The 22,610-nt window shown below is 42.4% G+C and overlaps 1 protein-coding gene across 1 annotated transcript in view; it reads right to left on the reverse strand.

Moving 5' to 3' along the window:
* Positions 1-13,305: 13,305 nt before the first annotated feature.
* The window catches only part of LOC126427006 (poly [ADP-ribose] polymerase tankyrase-1-like), a 29,593-nt gene continuing 20,288 nt past the window's right edge, over positions 13,306-22,610 (reverse strand). Inside the window, exons 3-4 of the mRNA XM_050089156.1 lie at positions 18,108-18,347; positions 13,306-13,865 (exon numbers count right to left, since the gene is read on the reverse strand). Of these exons, the coding sequence (XP_049945113.1) occupies positions 13,379-13,865; positions 18,108-18,347 (727 nt within the window). The 3' untranslated portion in view covers positions 13,306-13,378. The remainder of the gene's footprint in view (positions 13,866-18,107; positions 18,348-22,610) is intronic.

The following is a 22,610-nucleotide window of genomic DNA, read 5'->3' on the forward strand; positions in this document are numbered from 1 at the left end:
TTTGTGCCAGTGTGACAAATATACTCCATCTCTAAATAAATTGTTCCAAAATAAATGAAGTACACTCCTTCCTTACTCTCCCCAGCAGCCCAGCGCAGGCTGAGTCATTTTCGCGCCATTTTCCCCTTCAGACCACCATCTGGGATAACATCACAGGAGGGATGACACTACCCTCTGGTGGCAGTATTGTGTACTAGGTCAGTTGGAGTCTAGATCTCGTGGTGGAATCATTGCCTACAAAAAAAAAAAAAAAAAAAAAAAAACCTCATGTCCATCACGGGCAGTGTCGTTTTCCCACCATTTCCCCCCAACATCTTGGATTTCATCGTTGAACGGACGACAGTGCTCTCTGGTGGTGGCACTGTGTACTACATCTAGACCTCATGGTGAACACACTGTTTGCCGCCATCTTGGATAATGGTACTTGCACCATCAGCTGATGTCATAGCTTCAATCTTGGATGACAGTGCCCTCTGCTGATGGTTGTGTGTACTAGGTCAGTTGGAGTGCGGACCTCCTGGTGGACACAGTGGATGGCGGTGCTGTCTCTAATTGATGAAATAAAGACTGGTGCATGATTTGGATAGCTGACAATTAGCTAGCACGTTTGCAGAGTATTTTAGATGGATTATTATTTTGTCACTTTAGGACTTGTTTGGCTCTCTGGACGTAAATGTATTGCACTATTTACGTGTGGTTTGCACGTCTGTAGGCTGTGCAATGCATTATTTTGACAGTTTACAGGTAGCAGACACGTGTGTAGAGCATTATACATGAGTTATTTAGGAGTACTTTGCAGGTCTGTATGCTGTGTGGCATATCAAAGCGTGTGTTCTGTATCACTGTGTTAAATATACTCTGTCCCTAAATAAATTGTTACAAAATAAATAAAGTACACTCCTTCCTTTCTCCACCAGCCCAGTACAGGCTGATTCCTCTTCTCATAAATCCATAGGAGGAGGTGGCGGTCGGGTGAATTAGGTTAGTGGAGGTGAGCATTGTTCCCAGCAATTTTCTTTGGTTGGTAGAGAAACGCCAAGTGGTCTTTCTTTACCGCCAAAATTCAATCTTGGCGCCAGTTCTTAGGAGAAAGTGGCTGTCGAGTGACTGAGGTTAGTCCAACTGTTGTTTCTTTCGAGCCATTTTCTTAGCTTAGTGCAGATACGCAAATAGATCTTTGTTTGCCCCCAAAATTCAAACTTGGCGCTAGTTCATAGGAAGAAGTGGCAATCGGCTGGCTTAAGTTAGTGTGGGTAGCCAAAGTGACCTATCTTGCTACAATTTTTTTAGGTTACTAGCGATAACCGTTTTGTGATGCAGTATCCTGTTGGAATTCGAATTTCCCGCCATTTTCTGGGGGAGGGAAGGGGCTTAGGTTAGTGGATGGTACCCAATTGACCTTCTTCCCGCCAAAATTCAAACTTCCCGTCAAAATCCGCTATCTTGAATGACGTCATGGCCGCAGTCTTGGATGACGTAATGTGCAGTTGAAAGGTCTACACTCCACCATCTGGGATGACGTCATCGCCACCATCTTGGATGCATCTGGCAACGATGCAGAGTCACCCAGAACGTAAATTGCTCCAATACTCATGATCTATTGACACACAGTCAACATGGGTTTAGAAAACATCATTCTTGTGAAACACAAATAGCTCTTTATTCACATGAAGTGTTGAGTGCTATTGACAAGGGATTTCAGATCGTTTCCGAATTTCTGGATTTCCGGAAGGCTTTTGACACTGTACCACATAAGCAGCTTGTAGTGAAATTGTGTGCTTATGGAATATCGTCTTAGTTATCTGACTGGATTTGTTATTTCCTCTCAGACAGGTCACAGTTTGTAGTAATTGGTGGAAAGTCTTCGAGTAAAACAGAAGTGATTTCTGGCATTCCCCAAGGTAGTATTACAGCCCCTTTGCTATCCCTTACCTATATAGACGATTTGGGAGATAATCTGAGCAGGTTTCTTTGGTTGTTTGCAGCTGACACTGTCGTTTATCGACTAATAAAGTCATCAAAAGATCAAAACAAATTGCAAAACGATTTAGAAAAGATATCTGAATGGTGCGAAAATTGGCAGTTGACCCTAAATAATGAAAAGTGTTAGGTCAGTCACATGAGTGCTAAAAGGAGTTCGTTGAACTTCAGTTACGCGATAAATCAATCAAATCTAAACGCTGTAAATTCAGCTAAATACCTAGGACTTACAATTATGAACAACTTAAATTGAAAGGAACACACATAAAATGTTGTGGCGAAGGGTAACCCAAGACTGCGTTTTATTGGCAGGACACCTAGAAAATGTAACAGACCTACTGACTACACTACACTTGTCCGTCCTCTTTTAGAATACTGCTGCGCGGTGTGGGATCCTTACCAGGTAGGACTGACGGAGTACATCGAAAAAGTTCAAAGAAGGGCAACACATTTTGTATAATCGCGAAATATGGGAGAGAGTGTCACAGAAATGATACAGGATTTGGGATGGACATCGTTAAAAGACTGGCGTTTTTCGTTGCGATGGAATCTTCTCACGAAATTCCAATTACCAACTTTCTCCTCCAAATGCGAAAATATTTTGTTGACACCAACGTACATAGGGAGAAATGATCAGGACGGTAAAATAAGGGAAATCAGAGCTCGTACGAGGAGATATATGTGTTCACTCTTTCCACACACTATACGAGATTGGAATGATAGAGAATTGTGAAGGTGGTTCTATGAACCCTCTGCCAGGCACTTAAATGTAATTTGCAGAGTATCCATGTAGATGTAGATTGAGATGCAGACTCAGTTTTTGTGAGGAGATGAGTCCTGTGGGACCTGTTACCCGTACCAGCACTGGTAAACGCCGCGAGAGTCTTTTGTGCACCAACATAATTACAACCTTTCAACAGTGTCGTTAGAATTATTTTTCTGCAAGTTAGCACTCCTCTGCACATTGCACAGCCAGTGAAGCAGCTGTTGCAGAAATGCTAAAATTACCAGTCGTCATTTTTCCACAGCCTAGCCACACAGATCACATGATTTTTATCGGTATGACTTCTGGCTATGGGATTATCTGAAAGATCTCGTGTCCAGTGCTCCAGTTGTGAATATAGCTGAATCGAAGGCATGCATTGCACAATGCATTCTGAACATTACTTCCAAGACACTTCATCTTCAAGTTCTGGCAGAAAGCAGTGAAGAGCATATTGTATATGTCTTGCAGTAGAGTCACGCCAATTAGAAGGTATTGTGCTTTTGCTGATTATGCAGTTTTTGGGACTTAGGACAATTAAAAACCAAAGTCATTTTGCTTTTAATGCGGTTTTTGGCCTCATGACAGTTAAAAACCGATTTTTCCCAACCAATGTGGTACGACCTTGTGTAGTGGATGGGCTTACCTAACTAACAGCTGCTGAACTTGAGCAGTCATGCACATTGTTCAGAATGGTTGGGTTAACGTGCAAGACAAACCACAGCCATCGTCTTAGGACTCATGTCATTCATAATCGACTCCATTTATGTTAAGACGCTTATGGGGCCAACTGTAGAAAAATTTTCGTCACCTCTCTTTGGTCCACGACGTTTTTCTTGTCTCAATAATATGCTGTTCAAAATGGCCATCATTCTGAGCAGTGGTTCTCTTAGGGCAGCGCTTTGAAACTGGAACTTAATTATGGATACCCTGTATGTAAATGACCTCCCATCCAATATACTACTAGCAGAATTAGTTCTATTCGCAGATGTCACTAGTGTTGCAGTCAATCTGAGCATACATACAGGAACAAAAGAATGGTAAACAGTGCTCTTGAAAGTATCATTGTCTGGTTTGCTGTGAACGGTCTCATCCTCAACTTTAAAAAGATGCAAGTTACTCACTTCTGCCCACCTAGGGCTACTACACCAACGATGAGTGTAGCACATTGTTGATGGTCAGTGTATCTTAAAGTCAGTAAACATTGTGTTAGGACCTTACACTGGAATCAGAATATCAACTAACATTGCAAATGTGCGAGTAGTAACTGCAGAATGTATAAGGGGCGATCAAAAAGAAACGAGTCGGAGACATGATTACAGAAACCAGTACTGGTATGTTAGAAGTATTGACACTTGTCCCACTGTGACACAAGGCGGTCAATGGCTGTCTCATAAAATTCCCAGGGCTGCGATGTTAACCATTTCCACACATACAGCTGGACGTCGACGTCTGAGGTGAATCGTTATGCTGACGTTCTCCTTTGACCAAGATGGCCCCCTTCTGATTCACTTCTTGCAGCACGGGACAACAATGAATGCCCAGCGTTACTCGCAAACCTTGACCACCCTTCGCCAAGCTATCAAATCAAAACAACCAGGCAATCTCACCCGTGGGGCCATTTGGCTCCACGACAATGCAAAGCCTGATACGGCCAACACAGACGCGGCACTCCTGCAGATCTTCAAATGGGACGTTCTTGGCCACCCTCCATACAGTCTGGAACTCCCTACCTGTGATTACGCCATATTTGGTCTTCTTGAAAAGGTTCTGGGGGGCAAACGATTCACCTCAGACGACGACGAAGACGATTTCTTTTCTGCCAGATCCAATTCAGTGCCTCTTCATTAGCTGTAAGATAGATGTATCCATCTAACACTTTACCTTTCTCCTGTAACACGACGTTTCGGAAACTTCTAGTGTCTTCTTCCACTTTGCACAGCGCTACTCCACACTTCAGAAAAGCCTTTCAGCACTTACATTTACATTTGATGATAGTAAATATCTGTTTTTCAGGAATACTTTTCTTTCTGTTCATAGTTTGTATTTCGCATGCCCTCTTCTTCAGCTATCGCACGTTCTCTCGTTATCCTGATGGCTGATCTCAGCTATTACTTACAATGAAGCCCCAAAGAAACTGGTATAGGCATGCGCATTCAAATACAGAGATATGTAAACAGGTAGAATACGGTGCTGCGGTGGACAATGCCTATATAAGAGAACAAGTGACTGGCGCAGTTGTTGGGTCGGTTACTGCTGCTACAATGGCAGGTTTTAAGCGAGTTTGAAAGTGATGTTATTGTCGGCGCACAAGCGATGGGACACAGCATCTCTGAGGTAGCAATGAAGTAGAGATTTTTCCCGTACAACCACTTCACGAATGTACTGTGAATATCAGGAATCCGGTAAAACATCAGATCTCTGACATCGCTGTGTCCAGAATAAGATCCTGCAAGAACAGGACCAATGACGACTAAAGAGAACCGTTCAACGTGACAGAAGTGCAACCCTCCCGCAAATTGCTGCAGATTTCAATGCTGGGATATTAATAAGTGTCAGCGTGAGAACCATTCAACGAAACATGATCAATACGGGCTTTCGAAGGCCCACTAGTGTATCCTTGATGATGCACGGCACAAAGATTTACGCCCCGCATGGGCCCATCAACATCGACATTGGACTCTTGATGACTGGAAACACATTGCCTGTTCGGTCGAGCCTTGTTTCAAATTGTATGGAGTGGATGGACGTGTGCATGTATGGAGACAACCTCATGAATGCATGGATCCGGCATGTCAACAGGGCACTGGTCAAGCTAATAGAGGATGTGTTATGGTATGGGGCTTATGCAGTTGCAGTGATATGGGACCCCTGTTACACCTATATGCAACTCCGACAGGTGACATGTACGTAAGCAACCTGTCTGATCATCTGCCTCCATTCATGTCCATTGTGCATTCCGACGAATTTTGGCAATTCCACTAGGACAATGCGACACCACACACGTCCAGAATTGCTCCAGAATTGCTCCAGAGTGGCTCCAGGAACTCTCTTCTGAGTGTAAACACTTCTACTGGCCACCAAACTCCCCAGACAGAACATTGTTGAACATATCTGGGGTGCCTTGCAACGTGCTGTTCAGAAGAGATCTCCACTCCCTCGTACTCTTGTGGATTTATGGACAGCCCTGCAGGATTCATGGTGTCTATTTCCTCCAGCACTACTTCAGACATTAGTCGAGTCTGCACCACATCGTGTTGCGGCAATTCTGCGTGCTTGCGGGAGCCCTACACGATATTAGGCAGGTGTAACAGTTTCTTTGGCTCTTCAGTATATAATGACTCATTTCATGAGCTAAATGCCCTCTGATTCTCAGCTCCCTTCGCTGTTCCATTTCTGAAAGGTACCCATTCCTCTCATATTTTATTCGCTTCCCGTGTTTCAATCGATTATTTCCTTTCAATTTTTTGAGCTCTCATCTCATTAATTTCCTACTCTACAATTTCTTTAGTTTTAGACTGTAGTTTATTAACAACAAATTAAGGTCAGGCCACATACGCCCCTGGAAGTGGACTGCCCAGTCATATCAATTGCGTCAACTTTCAAACGCCTGAATGATCAGCTTTCGCAGTCGAGACCGCTGTGAAATGTGCAGGAAGAGTGTCACTGAGGTTCTGGAAGTTACCGACAGGTATGTGGAGCCATGCCCACTCCACTCCCATGGCCAGCTGTGCTACATTTTTCTGTTGAGTATCCAAAGTGGTCCCACAGATTCTCGATTGGATTTAAACCGTGGAGTTTGGTGGCCAGGGGACTAGGGTAAACCCACGCTCGAGCTCTCTGAACAAAGCATGTACACTGCGATCTGTGTAACATATTTCATTGTCCTGCTGGTAGATGCCATCGTGCCGAGGAAAAACGAACTGTATGTAGGGTTGGTCATAGTCCCCAAGAATAGCTTCACACTTGTGTTGTCCATTGTCCCTTCCAGAATGACGAAATCTTGCAGGGAGTGATACAAAAACATTGTCCAGACCGCGAGTCACCCTTCGCCAGCCTCGTCGCTTCGGCCTAGCTATTCTGGAAATGCTTCCACCTTTGTCCTGAAAGCCCTTTTAGACGTCAGATAAACCGCTCCGTTTCCGCATTACGACACTTGGCTGAAAACGACTTACAAGTTCGTGGCGCGCTCCATCGGTAATGCTGCAATTCAAAATGGTGTTGGCCCACCCTTAGAGTTGATCATAGCTTCCACTCTCGCAGGCATACGTTCAATCTGGTGCTGGAAGGTTTCTTGGGGAATAGCGGCCCATTCTTCATGGAGCGCTCCAATGAGAAGAGGTATCGATGTCGGTCGGTGAGGCCTGGCGTGAAGTCGGCGTTCCAAAATATCCCAAAGGTGTTCTATAGGTCAGGACTCTGTGCAGGCCATTCCATTACAGGGATATTTTTGTCGTGTAACCAATCCGCCGCAGGTCGTGCATTATGAACGGGTGCTCGATCTTGTTGAAAGATGCAGTCGCCATCCCTGAATTGCTCTTCAACAGTGGGAAGCAAGAAGGTGTTAAAAATATCAGTGTAGGCCTGTGCTGTGAAAGTGCCATGCAAAACAACAAGGGGTGCAAGCCCCCTCCGTGAAAAACACGGCCACACCATAACAACACCGCTGGCAGATGACGTTCACTGAGCGTTCACCATACCCACACCCTGCGATCGGATCGCCACATTGTGTACCGTGACTCGTTGCTCCACACAACGTTTATGCACTGCTCAATCGTCCAAAGTTTACACTCCTTACACCGAGCGAAGTGTAGTTTGGCATTTACTGCTATGATGTATTTTATGAGCAGCCGCTCGACCATGAAATCCAAGTTGTATCACCGCCTGCCTAACTGTCATAGTACTTGCAGTGGATCCTGATGCAGTTTGGAATTCCTGTGCGATGGTCTGGATAGATGTCTGCCTATTACACATTACAACCCTCGTCAACTGTCGGCGGTCTCTGTCAGTCAACAGATCAGGTCAGTCTGTACGCCTTTGTGCTGTATGTGTCCATTCACGTTTCCACTTCAATATCACACCGGAAACAATAGGCGTAGGGATGTTTAGTCTGGAAATCTCGCGTACAGACGTATGACACAAGTGACACCCAGTCACCTGACGACGTTCGAAGTCCGTGAGTTCTGCAGAGCGAACCATTCTGCTCTCTGACGATGTCTAATGACTATTGAGGTCGCTGATATGGTGTACCTGGCAGTAGGTGACAGCACAATGCAACTAATATGAAAAACGTACGTTTCTGGGGGTGTCCGGATACTTTTGATCACATAGTGTATGTACACTGCACTGCTACTGCTGCCATCTACTGTCTGTGAGTGCTTATTGCACGTTGACGACGAACATAGGTGATGGTCACATTATTGTGGCTGGACCATTTATTTTGCGGTTGAAAATCTTGTATCAAATCCTTCATAGCATTACAGAATTATCTAAAATCTCCTAGTGCAGGCAGGTGTCTTCCACGTGTACAACCTTGCACTGTTCTTGAAACAAGTGTTAGGAATGACTAAATTCAAAAGTCGACTATGCGACTTTGCTTTTCATTTCTGTACCCAAGTGAGACACATAATTTTACTTAACATGCCCAACTTTCAGTTCTCTACAACGAGAATCTTCATAGTGCACTACTATGACATTTCATAAAAGGAGCAGTCAAATGAAAATGTGACGAATGGAAAAAAGTAAGTATACTGTTTACTGTTTCACAAGTAATTGATATAACTGTTAATACATTTATCCCACTGTGGGACAAGATGGTCAATGCGTCCATGAGAAAATGTTTGCAATTGCCTTCAGACGCATGATTGAACCAGACAAGCACCTCTTCACCCGAATCAAATCAGTGTGTACAAATGACTTTATTCAGGGCTCCAAAAATAAGGCAATCACACGGGGAGAGATCAGGACTGTTTTGAGGATGTGTGAGGGTTTCCCAGAAAAACTTCTGCAATGTAGTCGAAATAACCTTGGCAGATTGTAGGAGGGCATTATCCTGCAACTGAATGGTGCCATCCACAACATTCCTAGGTGTTTGGAGTCAATGGCACACTTCAATTTTTGCAAAGCGTCCACGTACACTGTGCGTTAACTGTGATGCCATGTTGCAGAAAATCAATGAACAGCAGAGAAAAAGGTAATCATGTCTTTCAGACATGTGGCCTTCACGTCTTTGGGTTTTCTCATCAGGGGTGAATTCAAGTGCTTGCAGTGCTGGCTCTGACGTTTGTTCTCTAGCTCAAAATGATGACACCATGTTTCATCTCCCATTACAATATGGTCTCCACCATGACATTGCAGCAGGTGCTGCAGTGATGTCGAGGTACTGTTCAACTTCTGCTACTCCATCTGTCTGTGGAAATCCCATTGTGCACAGATTCTCCCAAACTTCCGATGCTCTGCCATGGTGGTGTGAGCGGCACCGTGACTGATCCCCAACAGGAGCCAAATGGTTTCCACCATCCAGTGTCGATTATTACTGATGGCAGTGTCCACCACACCAATGGTAAGTAATGACATAATGAGGCTGTCCTGGCCGAATTTTACCTTCCAGTGATACCCAACCTTCCCGAAATCGTTTATTCCACACACACTCACATGTAATGGTAATGATGATGATGGTGAGATGGCACAGTGGTAAATTTTCGCGCCGTTCCTTCCTGATTACCAACTATGATACACACACCTACCTGCATTACCAACGTCATCTCCACGCCCATTATAAAATCTGTCTTATTTTAATTTTATTTTCCCTTATACTTAGAAGTGTCCTAGCTATACTGTATGGTCAAATGGTCGTAACAACAGCGTATAACAACTGAAGTACACCATATGCTTCCGTAAATATATTCGAAAATTCAAGTTCATTTGAAACTGTTTTTAGCTAATAATATACACTGTACTTCTACCCAATATGTAGAACAGACCTACAATAGATCAAGAGGCAACATAACGCAATTTAAGGACAACAATATTTCAGTCATTTTTCCCACAATTTCAGTTGACTGAGTTACACTGCTCATCGCACTAGACCAGGGATCGGATTTCTAGCGCGTACAGAGGTGACTGAACACAAGAATAGGAAGCTTAAGCCAGCCCATTGTTCCCTGTGTTAGAATCCACAGGTCTCACATGATCGTACCATTCCAGTTGCTTCCTTTCTATCCACTGTAGCATTATTCGTTTGTGTGCTGATTTCCTTAACCTGGACGATATTGCAGTTTTCCAACACCTTCTCGGACATGTAACTTCCACTGTGGGGGGGGGTCTTTCTGTTCTTTGTCAGCGTCCATACATCTGCACTATATGACACAGCGTCTTCCATGAAACTCCTATACAGTCACTACTTTGTAGCTTCGGAGATATTGTCACTTCCTACCTTTCAAATTTTCACAATAATTGTCAACATTATGACAATATTATACATGCAAGGCGATTTCAGATTTTGGGCATAGCTGTATCAAAATATGAAGTATAAAAAAGGTACATTGATGCCCTTTTTCTAAAACGCATCTAAAGTAAGAGACACTGTAGGATTATCATCAATAAAGGAATCAACGAATTAAATAACAACAGTAGGACCTATTTCATTGGTAAGGCATGCACTATTTACTATAGTTATTTAATTGATTTACAAGCCAAAGGCAATACAATTTCATCACCTGTATTTTCGTGACTTATACAACCACCTCACCTGTGTAATTCTTTCTGATGAGTGTCAAGTTAGATCAACATTGTGAAACCAATGTTGCTACTCATGTTCAAAGTTGGCAATCAGTCTTCTGCCCCAAATTCAACCACAATTATTTTGAGTGTTGCAATTTGATTATGTGAAGTAAAATGACGTTACCACAAGGATAGTATTTTCTTTACTTTTTTGAATGTGCCTTCGTTACCTTCTAACTTCAGTACTGCATTTAGGTACAGGTTTATGTTCTAATTAAAATGTATGGTTGGCGTTGTCAAAAACCAAGCAGTCAACAATGAGCCACCTGTAAAATTTCCAGCTAATTTTACTCAGTTTGGAACAGTTTATATTACATTGCCACCATATCACAGCTTGGAAGATAATCTGTCGTTGCTACTTATATTCTGCTGTAACAACCTATTTGACGAACGAGACCATTGAGCGTATTATTTACTTATTTATTTTCGCAAATTTGCTTGGTCATTTCATAAAAGGTTAGAAACACTATTGGTTTTTGTTATTTTGGCATGGAACAGAATGTAGATCTCGTGTTAAATGTTCAATTTTGTGATCCAATTGCCAACACAAATACGTCACACTCCGCCATCAGTTGCAGAGTTCACGAGAGCCGTAGTTCAGCAGACTGGGCAATAGTGCAGTGAGGGCGCTGTCATCAGTGGCGCCTGTCCAGCCAGAGTTGCTGTTGCTGTGCGGTGGACCCTGCAGGCGCTCTGCCCATACGACACCTGGCTGAGGCCAGTGCACTGAAGACTGGCAGAAGGGAAATGTGGAAAGCGAGAACATTTGCTGCAGCATCCTGCAATATCAGAGTGAAGATCAATGTTACCTGACTGTTGGGAGAGTGTGTCACAAGACCAGCATTACTGCTGTGTGGGACTCATAAAATTTGAGTTCGCACTTACACTACTGGCCATTAAAATTGCTACACCACGAAGATGACGTGCTACAGACGCGAAATTTAAGCGACAGCTAGAAGATGCTGAGATATACAAATGATTACCTTTTCAGAGCATTCACACAAGGTTGGCGCCGGTGGCGACACCTACAACGTGCAGACGTGAGGAAAGTTTCCAACCGATTTCTCATACACAAACAGCAGTTGACCGGCGTTGCCTGGTGAAACGTTGTTGTGCTGCCTCGTGTAAGCAGGAGAAATGCGTACCACCACGTTTCCGACTATGATAAAGGTCGGATTGTAGCCTATCGCGATTGCAGTTTATCTTATCGCGACATTGCTGCTCGCGTTGGTCGAGATCCAATGACTGTTAGCAGAATATGGAATCGGTGGGTTCAGGAGGGTAATACGCAACGCCGTGGTGGATCCCAATGGCCTCGTATCACTAGCAGTCGAGATGACAGGCATCTTATCCGCACGGCCATAATGGATCGTGCAGCCACGTCTCGATCCCTGAGTAAACAGATTGGGACGTTTGCAAGACAACAACCATCTGCACGAACAGTTCGGCGACGTTTGCAGCAACATGGACTATCAGCTCACAGACCATGGCTGCTGTTACCCTTGAGGCTGCATCACAGACAGGAGCACCTGCGATGGTGTACTCGACGACGAACCTGGATGCACGAATGGCAAAACGTGTCTTTTTTCGGATGAATCCAGGTTCTGTTTACAGCATCATGATCGTCGCATCCATGTTTGGCGACATCTCGGTGAACGCACATTGGAAGCATGTATTCATCATCGCCATACTGGCATATCATCCAGCATGATGGTATGGGGTGCCATTGGTTACACGTCTTGGTCACCTCTTGTTCGCATTGACGGCACTTTGAACAGTGGACGTTCATTTCAGATGTGTTACAATCCGTGGCTCTACCCTTCACTCGATCCCTGCGAAACCCTACATTTCTGCAGGATAATGCACGACCGCATGCTGCAGGTCCTGTACGGGCCTTTCTGGATACAGAAAATGTTCGACTGCTGCCCTGGCCAGCACATTCTCGAGATCTCTCACCAATTGAAAACGTCTGGTCAATGGTGGCCGAGCAACTGGCTCGTCGCAATACGCCAGTCACTACTCTTGATGAACTGTGGTATCGTGTTGAAGCTGCATGGGCAGCTGTACCTGTACACGCCATCCCAGCTGTGTTTGACTCAATTCCCATGTGTATCAAGGCCGTTATTACGGCCAGAGGTGCTTGTTCTGGGTACAGATTTCTCAGGATCTATGCACCCAAATTGTGTGAAAATGTAATCACATGTCAGTTCTAGTATAATATATTTGTCCAATGAATACCCGTTTATCATCTGAATTTCTTATTGGTGTAGCAATTTTAATGGCCAGTAGTGTACCTTCTCCTGAGTTGAATGTGAATTGATTATATGATTCCAGAAGACAAGCACGTATTGTGGTGTGAATGTTTCTACGAATGTCACGTTGTATTTAAAAACGGAAGCCATTGCACCATCTTGCTACAGATGCACAAGTAAGTTCAGTCTGAGATGCAAGCTGAAAACTCTAACTGCAGAGCTCATATCAAGGAAGCTGGGAACGATGAAGCTTACAGTAGTTTGACATCATCATATGCCAGTATGAAATGCTTTTCAATAATCAAATATTGTAGAGTACTGTGTTTGTTAGGTATGAAGCATGTATTTATCTATTCTTGTTGGCTTCTGCAAAGAGCAGCTTAGAAATTTTTCTTCAGAGAGAGGTTGTCTCCTGTTACTTAAATTAGTTCACTCAGTATTGCTGCAGTGTTATTAGAGCATTTATACACGCTACTTAAAGATGGGTACAAATGAGTAGCTGTAGCAACAACTTTTTTCATTCTTTATTTTAAAACATAAGAAACAGATTTAGAGAGACTATTTCAGTACTATTACACAAAATTTTGTAGATCAGCCTGCCTCATGATAACAAATCTATCAGCTGCTGGTTGTTTTTCTGCCTGGCTTTGTCCAGGGGGGTGAACCCATCGTCATCCATAACATTCCCATCAGCTCCTGCGTCGAGCAGCATAGTCGCCGCCTCCATGTGGCCACGCCACACTGCGTCGTGCAGCGGCGTTCTCCCCCACTTATCCCTCGCGTTGGGATCAGCAGATGACTCTAGCAGTATCCGCACCAGAGCCACATCACCATTGTATGCAGCCAAGTGCAGAGGTGTGTTCTGGTCGCTGTCCCTGTCGTTCACCTCCGCACCAGCGTCCAGTAGACACCTCACGGCCTCCATATGTTCCCCCTGCACTGCCCAGTGTAGGGCAGGCATCCTGTGTTCGCCCCTGCCTCTCGCCCCCGCATCCGCCCCTGCAGCGAGCAGTGCCCTCAGCTCCTCTACGGCCCCCTGCTCAGCTGCCTGGATCAGCCTTCTGTTTTTCCCTTGTTGAGAAAGTCTCCTGCAAATAACAGATAAATTCTTACTGTTTACTATAAGCAAACACACCTTATGAAGGAAACTATCCAACAAGCAAACAGAAGAGTTCTGAATGTACATCTGTCCAGAAACAAACCTACTATATTTCCCACTACTATTATACAAATGAGTGTCAAACTCTGTGTATATCAAGGTATAGAAGTAGTGCTGTAGCCCCTTGTCAAAGTCTTCATCCTCTGTCCATTAAAAATTCCTTTACCCAGTCTTTCAGGAAATTGAGTTGTCACATTTTCACCAATCATTTGCTGGAAATCTGTTCTGTTGACCTCAAGTGAAACAGATACTTCACACAGTTAATACTGTTTCTGTGTGCAGCAGTCCTTCCTTAAACTACTGTAGGTGATACACAAAATGAATTCCATCTCCAAATATTTAATGAGATTTTCCGGACAAGGAGCCAAAAAGGTTCAGTCCAGTTATCAGCACATTTAGTCACACACACACATGCCAAATAGCGAAAGTTTTGCAGAAAATTATTTTGTTGAAAGAAGCACTTTAAGTGGACTGCTACTCACCCACACTCATACTGTGTGTATGTGTGTCGCTTTTCTTTGTGTGACTTGTACATGAACACATGTGGATATGCACACTGCCACTCTGAAGTACCTGATAGTGTACACTAATATTCATACACACGCACACGCACACACACACACACACACACACACACACACACACACACACACACACACACACACAAGCACATGCACACTTCTGACTAAATTCTTGTTGCTGTCCCATGTCTTCTGGCTACTGCAAAAGTTACAATCCATGAAAGTAAATTAATCTTTCATGCATTTTGTTAGACTACCATTAGAAACGTACTTGTAAACAAACATTGTCTTAGTGGAAATACTGATTACATAACACACTGATGTAAGTACTGGAAAATGTGCTGTGTCACTTGTATCTGACTATCTCATTCCAATCACCGTGGCATAAAATATCTATTTACTCATAATATGACCTGTGCATGTGCTAATATCTGCAATATGCCAAGTTCTCTAAAAACCTTAAATAAATAAAAACAATGTAGTTTTCTCAGTCTGCCAAGGGAGGTATTACAGCTGTTCAACTTAATGTTCATCTTTCAAAAACTCAGTTTCATTTCTAATTAGACGCACAGGAAGATGCTAATGCTTCTTTTTCAATTAAAAATAAATCTGTGCAAATGAAAAATTAATGACCTCAGATGCACTTCATTTCTTAAAGAGAAATCTTAGCTTTCTAATTTTTTATATGTCATGTCGCCTAATCTTAGATCGAATAATAAGATAGATGTGGATTTTGAAGGACTTTACAGTACTTGACACTTGGAAGTTCTTTTGACAGTGTCTTACTAGGGACAGCCCTGGTGGAGCTGATACACCTTTGCAGGCATTTAATGTGTTAACTGGTTCACACACACATACTTCCTGACATGGACGACTAAAAATGGTGATGTTTCATTTTGAAACACACAGATGACAGATGTGAAAGTCAGGTTAAAACTTTCTAGGACTGTTTGTCAATCAATCCCTGACATGTGGAATCCAAGATTTTGGGAGAAGCAACCATGTTGCTTCATGTACAGACATATGTATGTTTTTCTATCTTCAAACCTTTTGCGATAGTAATGAACAGTCAACTAGTAAGGAACAGTGATGGTCTAAGAAATGCATCTTACCAAATAACCTCACCACTGAAGTGCAATTTCTGAGACCCGTTGTCTGATCGGCAGCCAGTTTTCTCCATACCAATCCCCTGTGGAAGAGACCTCCCACTTCTTTCCAGTACTTGTGCTGGATGGTAGAGCTACTGCAAGTCTACATCACATATGCCGATACATTTGTATAAGTGCTTCTGTGCCTCAGTGTTTTTGGCTATTGAGAGGAGAGGTGGAGGTTTACTTGGTAAAGGCCTGGGGACATTGGAAGATTCCAACTGGATAATATCGTGGTCAAAAAGAGATCTTGAAATCGGTTATTGATTTATGAGGGGTATTCATGGACAGATGCAGATTGAGATTACAATTCAGCTGTAATGTACACCAAAGTTGAAGAGAAGCTTCAAGAAGAACCAGTGTGTAAATAAGTTGAATACTGAAGTATTGAGGAATACAAGGTTGTAGATAATCTGATATTGCATTCGAAGATCGGTGAACAGTACTGAACATCTCCAAAAAGGGCAACCACAAAAGTTTGTCACTCAAACGACTTCCAGGAAAGGATCCCCGTAGAATTTGTGGTAAACAAAGAGAAATATAAACTCATTGAGGAAATAAAAAAATAGAAAAATATTCAGTAGAAGATAGGAATACAGCAATGTAAACCACTCTGGAGTGAAATAAATAGCTAGTAGAAGGAAAATTAAAGCACAATGGCTGGAGGAAGAATTAGAAGAAATCGAAAAAGAAATGGCTTTAGGAAGGACAGCTTTGGCACATAGAAAAGAACAAACAACATTCGATAAAATAAAGAACAAACATTGAGGTGTGGCACCTTATATCGCTCCTGTCTGGAGCCTGTGTATAAGGAGAATGAGTCACCCGTGTACAGTGACAGATGGTCTGAAGCGGTTCCAGTTGAGTATACATTCTAATTTTCATCCACCAGAGGACAGCAGTGCACAGAGACATTCAAGAAACAGGTCAAGAGAATGTTTTCTAAAATGTTCTGTTTATTTCTTGAAGGTGTTTTTTTTTTGTTCATTTATGTTGGTACAGCTTTGTATATGCTTCTAGTAGCGTGAATGGTGCGTGAATGTGGTCTAAAGTAAATATGTAAATCATTGTTCTACTGTACGAACTAGCGTGACAAATTTTTAAGGCAGTGTGAATGCAGACAACGAGGAATTTTGTATCATAATATGTTAAGTCCGAGTTACAGTACGGTAGGTTTCCGCTTGGCTTTCCTACCAGTGATCTGCTCTAATGAGTCCACAGGTAAGTGTAGGACAAAAGTAACTGCACTGCCCCAAGTTGTCAACATGAAGAGTTCAGAAGGAGTTGCGTAGTTAAACTCAGAGGAGAGATGAAAATCTCTGTGAGGGGAGAAACTGTCAGATGATTTAAGAGAGGAACAAATGGAAGTCGAATCAGGAAACATAATGATTCAGTACCAGACTCAGTGTTTAATAAATCTTTGGAGGCAGTGTGCACAAACAAGGAATGCGATTAGATAACAATCCTTCAGAATTTCTGTAATCATTTAGGGAAGGTTGCAAGCAAATAACTATTCTAGTAGATCTACAGAATCTATGAGACTAGAAATATACCAAAAAACTTTCAGAAAAAATATCAACCAGACACTCCTGAATCGAACAAGGGCCAATAGCTGAGAGAACCTTCACACAACGAGCTTAACATATCTGAGCTACTGACTAGATTAACATACAGAAGAATGGAAATCTACATTGAAGATCTGTTAGACGACAGAATGTTTGAATCTAGGAAAAATAAAGGCTCCAGAGAAGCAATTCTAACCTGAAATTGATAATGGGAGCAAGACGTAAGCAACAATGATTCAAAGAAAAATATATTTTTAGTATAAATTTTTTTAAATTGAACTAAAATGGATAGAATAATTTCTCCTAGCCCCATTCAAAATCCTAACTCCACCCAGACAGCCCTGAGAGTTTTTGCTTATGAATTTGTAATAGTTATGAAAATATTTGTAAAATTTATAAAGAAAAAGTAGGACCTATGTGATAGCTGATAGGAAGTGTACTATTCGTGCTTCAGTTATGTACTGCATGTATCCCACAATTTTTGTTATGGATCTTACAAGTATTCACACCAATTAAAAATTCGCAAGCAAAGATTTTGAGGACTATCTGTGTGGGGCTAGTAATCGGTATTTGGATAATCTATTTTATAATGTTTAATCTGGTTGAAAAATACGTTTTCTGCTGTTGTGTGAGAAATTCCTCAATGGACTTTAGACATTTTGGTGAGATAATAAAAATTTGCTGGCTCAGACGAAAATGAAATCACTGAACTGTTCACTATAACTCGCTATTTGCTCCCCTTTCAAATTCCTTTTTAGCTTCCCCTTAAGATACAATTTTTCACAACATTATTCATCTGACCATATATCCTTATTTTTCATCTCACATCTCTGACTACCATTGAACCTAGATTGAGCATTTACATTTTCTTTTCGTTTTGGTAGCTTCCTCACCACGTAATTGCACGATGAGTGCATATATAGGAGAGGGAACTCACTGTATGCGAGAGACTGCATCGCCATCAAGTGAAGGAGCCGTTGTTGTTGCCATTGTTGTTCTCATTGCCGTTGCCGTTGCCGTTGCCGTTGCTGTTGACATTGCCATTGCCGTTGCCGTTGTTGTTGCTGTTGCCGGCACAGCTGCAGCAGGAATCTGACTGCTGTGGGACTGGCGGGTGGCGGTGGTGGTGGTGGTGGTGGTGGTGGTGGTGGACCTCATTTGTGTAGCGGTTGGTGTGCTGCACACAAAAAGTGAGATGCACAGTGTGAGCACATGTGACCATGTGGGAACCATGCGGTGGCTTATTGTAGCCAGTACAGCTGAAACACTGTCCACACACAGGCAATAGCCAGAACACACACCAACAACGAGAGTAGCGCTTCAGTTAATATAAACGACTTAGCACTGAACTAGTGCTTCTCTAGAGTTTACCAGAACAGCAATTCATTACACCAAGCATAAGATGGTTTAAATTTAAGCACAAACAAGAGGTACATACAGTGACAGAGACTTATGCTAAATTTAATCACAGAATTATATTACAGGTCAGTTCAAGTTCCCTCAACAGCAACAACTGCAGAGGATTTAGAAGTTTACTATGTTGGATGTGACAGTAATTTAAATTTCACTATTGTCATACTATCATCATGATGCAGTGTTCAAAGTGTGTATTAAAAATTGGGGTTGCGAAGGCACAGACGTCAAAACGTGGACAGCAGGTTTTTAGCTGACTGGAGAAAAAAAATCAGAGTAATAAACAGTGCAGGAATGGAAACAGCCTATGGTAGTGGGAAATTTACCTAGCATTAAAAATTTTATCGCAGAAACTGAAATTTTATCCAATACATAGACTTTTCACAAATTTAGGAATTTTAAAACATTCATTCTCACTCTGTAAGTACCCATGAAGTCATGAAATGCTTAAAATCAGCAGTGACATTTGCCAGTGGGTAGAGCTCACCATGTCTGGAAGCTGAATGATAACACTGGAGGGAGCATCTGTATGTGTCAGTTTGTGTCTGTATGTGTTTGTATGTGAAGGATGTGTGTGTGTGTGTGTGTGTGTGTGTGTGTGTGTGTGTGTGTGTGTGTGTGTGTGCATGTGTGCATGCGTGCGTGTGTGTATGGGTGAATGGGTAAGCACACGCCATTCCAATGGTTAGTAATTTAATGTTGTTGGTGTTTTCAGTGTAGCACATTATGAAACACTGGACTTGCTTCTATTGTCTCACCATGTGCAATCCAGAAATGTGGCTGGAATGTTTTGACAAGCAAGCTGTACTAACAAAACTAGTTGACAGAAGTTTTTGTGCAATGTACTGAAGATTGAAAATATTTGTGTAACAACACAGGTAGTAATGGAAAAAAACAACTGTTTCAAGAGCTCTCCATACCACAGCTTACAGAGGGTGTGATTCTATATCGAAGTGATCTGTGTATCAGACGATAAATGTCTGTTGAAGATATGGTCCTTTCCTGATTCCACAATTGTATTCATGACAATGTGTGTGTGTGTGTGTGTGTGTGTGTGTGTCTGTGTGTGTGTGTCTGTGTGTTTGTGTGTGTTTGTGTGACGAGGAATGCTACGATTTATAGTACTGTATATGAAGCCTGTCATTCACATGTAGATGTGAATGCTAAACTCAATGAGAAATTTACCAATAGGGGCCAGAAAACTAAAAATAGCGTGGATATAAGGATGGGCTGAGTCATGGGGTCATGAAACTCTCCCCTTAAAGCATTTTATTAACCACAAATGTAAAAAAAATATTATGTTTATATTAAATATTTTTATATGTTTCACTTTCATTATCATTAAAATCCACGGCATCTGTGGCGCATTAAATGTGGATGTGATGGTAAGTTGCATTTTTGGGCACACATTAAATGTGGGTGTAATGGTAAGTTGCATTTTGACGGTGGCACATTAAATGTAGGTGTTCAAAATGGTTCAAATGGCTCTGAGCACTATCGGACTTAACATCTATGGTCATCAGTCCCCTAGAACTTAGAACTACTTAAACCTAACTAACCTAAGGACAGCACACAACACCCAGTCATCACGAGGCAGAGAAAATCCCTGACCCCGTCGGGAATCGAACCCGGAAACCCGGGCGTGGGAAGCGAGAACGCTACCGCACGACAATGTAGGTGTGACAGTAACTTGTTTTTTTGGGAGAGGAGCACACTGGATGTAGTTGCGATGGTGAGCTTCGTTTTGGGCAGAGGGAGAAATCAGTAAGAGAGCGTGGTAACCCCAAAACTGAGTTTTAGATACTCACCTATCACTTATGTCAAAATGTGTGTGAAGTGTTAGGCTATGAGTAATGGGACAAGAATCTCATGTACATCATTAACAGGACTTGAAAAATGCACAGACAGATGTGACTATCCTGGTAATAACAAACTCTTCAAAATTGTGGGTGTTTGTAATTTGAGAATGCATGCAGAATAATTTTGGCTTAATGCAAACAAATATATTTATGTATAATGTATTAAGAAAACAATTTCTTTACAATAAAAATACCGAGCAATAGTAATATGTTTCTTGCTTCAAACATGTATTTACGTTTTAATCTACACTGAACAATAGGTATCAGACGACTACTGTGCAGGCTATAAGTTAATTAGACGTAATCGAGGAAGTACTAGCAATGTCACCTCAAAGCCAAGGTTTCCAGTAGGTCAAATAGGACGCAATGTATTGCATAATATTAAAATCTAACTGAAACATGTATGAGTGTTCCTGGTTAGTAGACTTGTAGGTGGCATATATAACTGTAAGATGGTGTGGAATAAAGGAAAGCTAGATGTAAACGATTCTTCAGTGTCCAAGTTGAGATGGCACGGCAGCAACAACAGATGGGGTAGAGAAGATCATCGGCTGAGGCCTGGTAGTAGAGCCATGAGCAACCAGGAGAACCGGATAGGGGTCTGACACCTGTTGACCCAGGGTGCAGGAAAGTGTGTTGACCACTACAGCCCTTTTCTGTGGAATGCACCCACATACTGTGTGTGCTCTGGATCATGGCTGAACAGAAAGGGGAAGAAACCAAGATGGGTAGACTCAGCATAGTGTGCGACCAACCACAGCTGCCATGAGGAGTGGTTTGTGGTACCATGAGGTGGTCACAGAGTGTCTGTGTGAGGAGTAGGCAGCCACCCACTGGAGCACAAATGCTGCTTTCACTTTTCTCTCTGCACATCGAAATACAAGCTCTGACTGGAAAACTAATCACTCTTTCGTTTGATGTGCGTTATAAGTAAGTTCCAAAATAACAAAAACTTGTGTTGGGCAGGTTATTGGGATATTGCATATACAGGATGAACCTACACCGCAGGTAATTCGGAATCTGAAAATGCTACTGATGTGCGGTTTTCACAGGATAAATCGTTAGTCAAAGGTTTCGTGCTGATAGCCAATCAAAATATTCTAATGATATTCAGTAAGCGCATTTTTGTGTGAACATATACTTTTTTAAATGGAACAATGCCTATCGACATTGACAGACTAAAAGTAGGGTAAATTAGAATGTCAGTGGTGTTTGTTGCAGGATTCTAGTGTGAGTCGTTTACGAGATATCGTTCTGTGAAACGTATGCACAGACTCTAGCTTGTGCCATTCAACCTGCCTAGTTGCTGGGTGCGTTGTTGTTATGCTTGCTTGCAGTATGCTTGTGTGTTCCTTGAATACAAAAGGCGTCCAAAAAGTTTTTCATTGTCGTCTCTAATTTTTTTAAATTTTTTTCAGGAGGAGAATGAAATTTACTATACCCCATGCTGTAGTCACACAGTCAATGGAGCATTTGTCCAGACAATTAAATAACTAGCGTTTGCTTAACACAATTAATGACTGCAAATAAGGTTGGATTACCTAAAGGTCAAAACGGTTCATGATGCTATGTTAAACTTAACTCTTACGCGATTTCTGGGTAATACACGGTGTACATAAAGTCCGGGAATACTTCAATTATTGAAACTTCCTGGCAGATTAAAACTGTGTGCCGGACCAAGACTCGAACTCGGGACCTTTGCCTTTCGCGGGCAAGTGCTCTACCAACTGAGCTACCCAACCACGACTCACGCCCCGTCCTCACAGCTTTACTTCCACCAATATCTCGTTTCCTACCTTCCAAATTTTACAGAAGCTCTCCTGCGAACATTGCAGAACTAGCACTCCTGAAAGCCACGCTGTGGCTAAGCCATGTCCCCGCAGTAAACTTTCTTGCACAAGAACCAAACACTGGTCTGATATCATACATATGTCATTTTGAAAAGAAAAAAAACCTGAAAGTCTTTTTTTCCTGTACGCCGCCACAGCGTAGTTTGGTAATTTGCTGATAGTCAACGCAAGACGCAAACATGGCGAGTTCAGGGGCGGACCGAGCTTTCTGTGTGTTGGAGTTCGACAAAACCAAGTGTGCTGCAGCTGTTCAACAGATGTTTACAACCAAGTTCAGTAAGAAGCCACCAACAAGGAAGGCTATTTACCACTGGCACA

Source organism: Schistocerca serialis, chromosome 11 (genome assembly GCF_023864345.2).
Source record: "Schistocerca serialis cubense isolate TAMUIC-IGC-003099 chromosome 11, iqSchSeri2.2, whole genome shotgun sequence".
NCBI lineage: Eukaryota > Metazoa > Arthropoda > Insecta > Orthoptera > Acrididae > Schistocerca > Schistocerca serialis.